General features: G+C 47.1%; 1 protein-coding gene across 1 annotated transcript; it reads left to right on the top strand.

Moving 5' to 3' along the window:
• Positions 1 to 407: 407 nt before the first annotated feature.
• LOC119347655 (glutathione S-transferase U19-like) lies at positions 408 to 1,427 on the top strand. Its single transcript, XM_037616244.1, has 2 exons — positions 408 to 782; positions 1,022 to 1,427. The coding sequence occupies exons 1-2, from the start codon at positions 423 to 425 to the stop codon at positions 1,358 to 1,360; spliced, it is 699 nt and encodes a 232-aa protein (XP_037472141.1). The 5' UTR covers positions 408 to 422; the 3' UTR covers positions 1,361 to 1,427.
• Positions 1,428 to 1,444: the final 17 nt, after the last annotated feature.

A 1,444-nucleotide genomic window follows, 5' to 3' on the forward strand; every position in this document is an offset into this window, starting at 1 on the left:
GCCTTTTGTAAATTCTAGCAGAACAACAATATTGCTACATTATGTTGGAATTAAAGACTCTTAGAGGAATAAAATAAAATTTTAAAAGTTCAAATGAACATACTAGTTGAGCAAGGAAAGTAACTCTGAAGAAGCCACGACTTTGTTTTTTGAGGGGAAAGAAGTCATTACTTCTAACAGAAAAAATATGACAAAAGAAAATGCAAATGATTTCAAATGAGAAAGATAAGCAAGCTGTCATTGTCAACATCACCAACTTTCCATCTGTCGGGCTGGCATACACATTCACGACAACGCCGGTCTAAGAGTCTAACTAGTGTCGCCGTCAGCCATGATGACATCCGTGGAAGGGAGATAGCAGGCAGGGTCTTCTATAAATCTCATATGTGCTGCCTTGTCTTGCAGGTAGAACACGTACCTCCATGGCCGACAACATGGTCCCCGGAGAGAGCGAGGTGGTGTGCGTCGACTTCTGGGCGAACCTGTTCGGCATGCGGGTTCTGATCGCGCTTCGTGAGCTAGGCGTGTCGTTCGAGTACATCGAGGAGGACCTCCGCGTCCACGAGAGGAGCGACCTGGTGCTGCGCATGAACCCGGTGCACCGGATGGTGCCCATCCTCATCCACCGTGGCCGTCCCATCTGCAACTCCATCAACATCCTCCAGTACATCGACGAGGTCTGGGGTCACCGTCATGCCGAAGCGGGTGGAACACCGTTGCTCCCTGCCGACCCGCTGCAGAGGGCTTCCGCCCGGTTCTGGGCCGATTTCGTTGACCACAAGGTCTGCGACTAAACGCACGTCCTGCCTAACAACAATTTTATCTTGTTTCTTTAATGCTCGCTGCATTGGCTACAAATATTTACTTGATCATATACACCACTTCTTTTTTCCAGCCAAATTCGATTTATTAATGCAATTTCTTGAACTTTTACACACACACACACACAAAATATCTATGCTGAAATGAACAAGCTTGTTCAGTTTACTCATCCTTTTCCCCGATGAATTATTTTACCTAGGTGTTCAACACGGAGATGAGGCTGTTCAAGAGCAAAGGTGACGATGAGAAAGAAGCCGCAAAGGGGGAGATAATTCGCCAACTCAGGCAACTCGAGGGGGCGCTCGGAGACAAGAACTTCTTCTCTGCCGATGAGTTTGGATTTCTGGACATCGTCGCCATCCCGTTATCGAGCATGTTTCGAGCGTACGAGCAACTGGGAAAGTTTGATCTTGAGGTGGAGTGTCCCAAGCTGATGAGGTGGGAGAAGCGGTGCAAGGAGAGGGAGAGCGTCAAGAGTACTCTTCCTGATGAGGAGGAGGTGTACAGGATGCACAAGAAGTGGTACGGCATAGAGTGAAGTGAGCGATAGATTGTGCTCAAAACTTATCATGCTTGTAAACTTGCATAATACTCCATCTATTATTGTTTGGCACAAAAAAAA

The sequence above is a fragment of the Triticum dicoccoides genome, unplaced genomic scaffold (assembly GCF_002162155.2).
Source record: "Triticum dicoccoides isolate Atlit2015 ecotype Zavitan unplaced genomic scaffold, WEW_v2.0 scaffold72293, whole genome shotgun sequence".
Taxonomy (NCBI): domain Eukaryota; kingdom Viridiplantae; phylum Streptophyta; class Magnoliopsida; order Poales; family Poaceae; genus Triticum; species Triticum dicoccoides.

Bases quoted from the DNA above. Each gene is read 5' to 3' on its own strand.
- LOC119347655 (XM_037616244.1), top strand. From the start codon at position 423: ATGGCCGACAACATGGTCCCCGGAGAGAGCGAGGTGGTGTGCGTCGAC. The intron at 783-1,021 runs GTCTGCGACTAA...TATTTTACCTAG, and splicing joins CCGATTTCGTTGACCACAAG to GTGTTCAACACGGAGATGAG.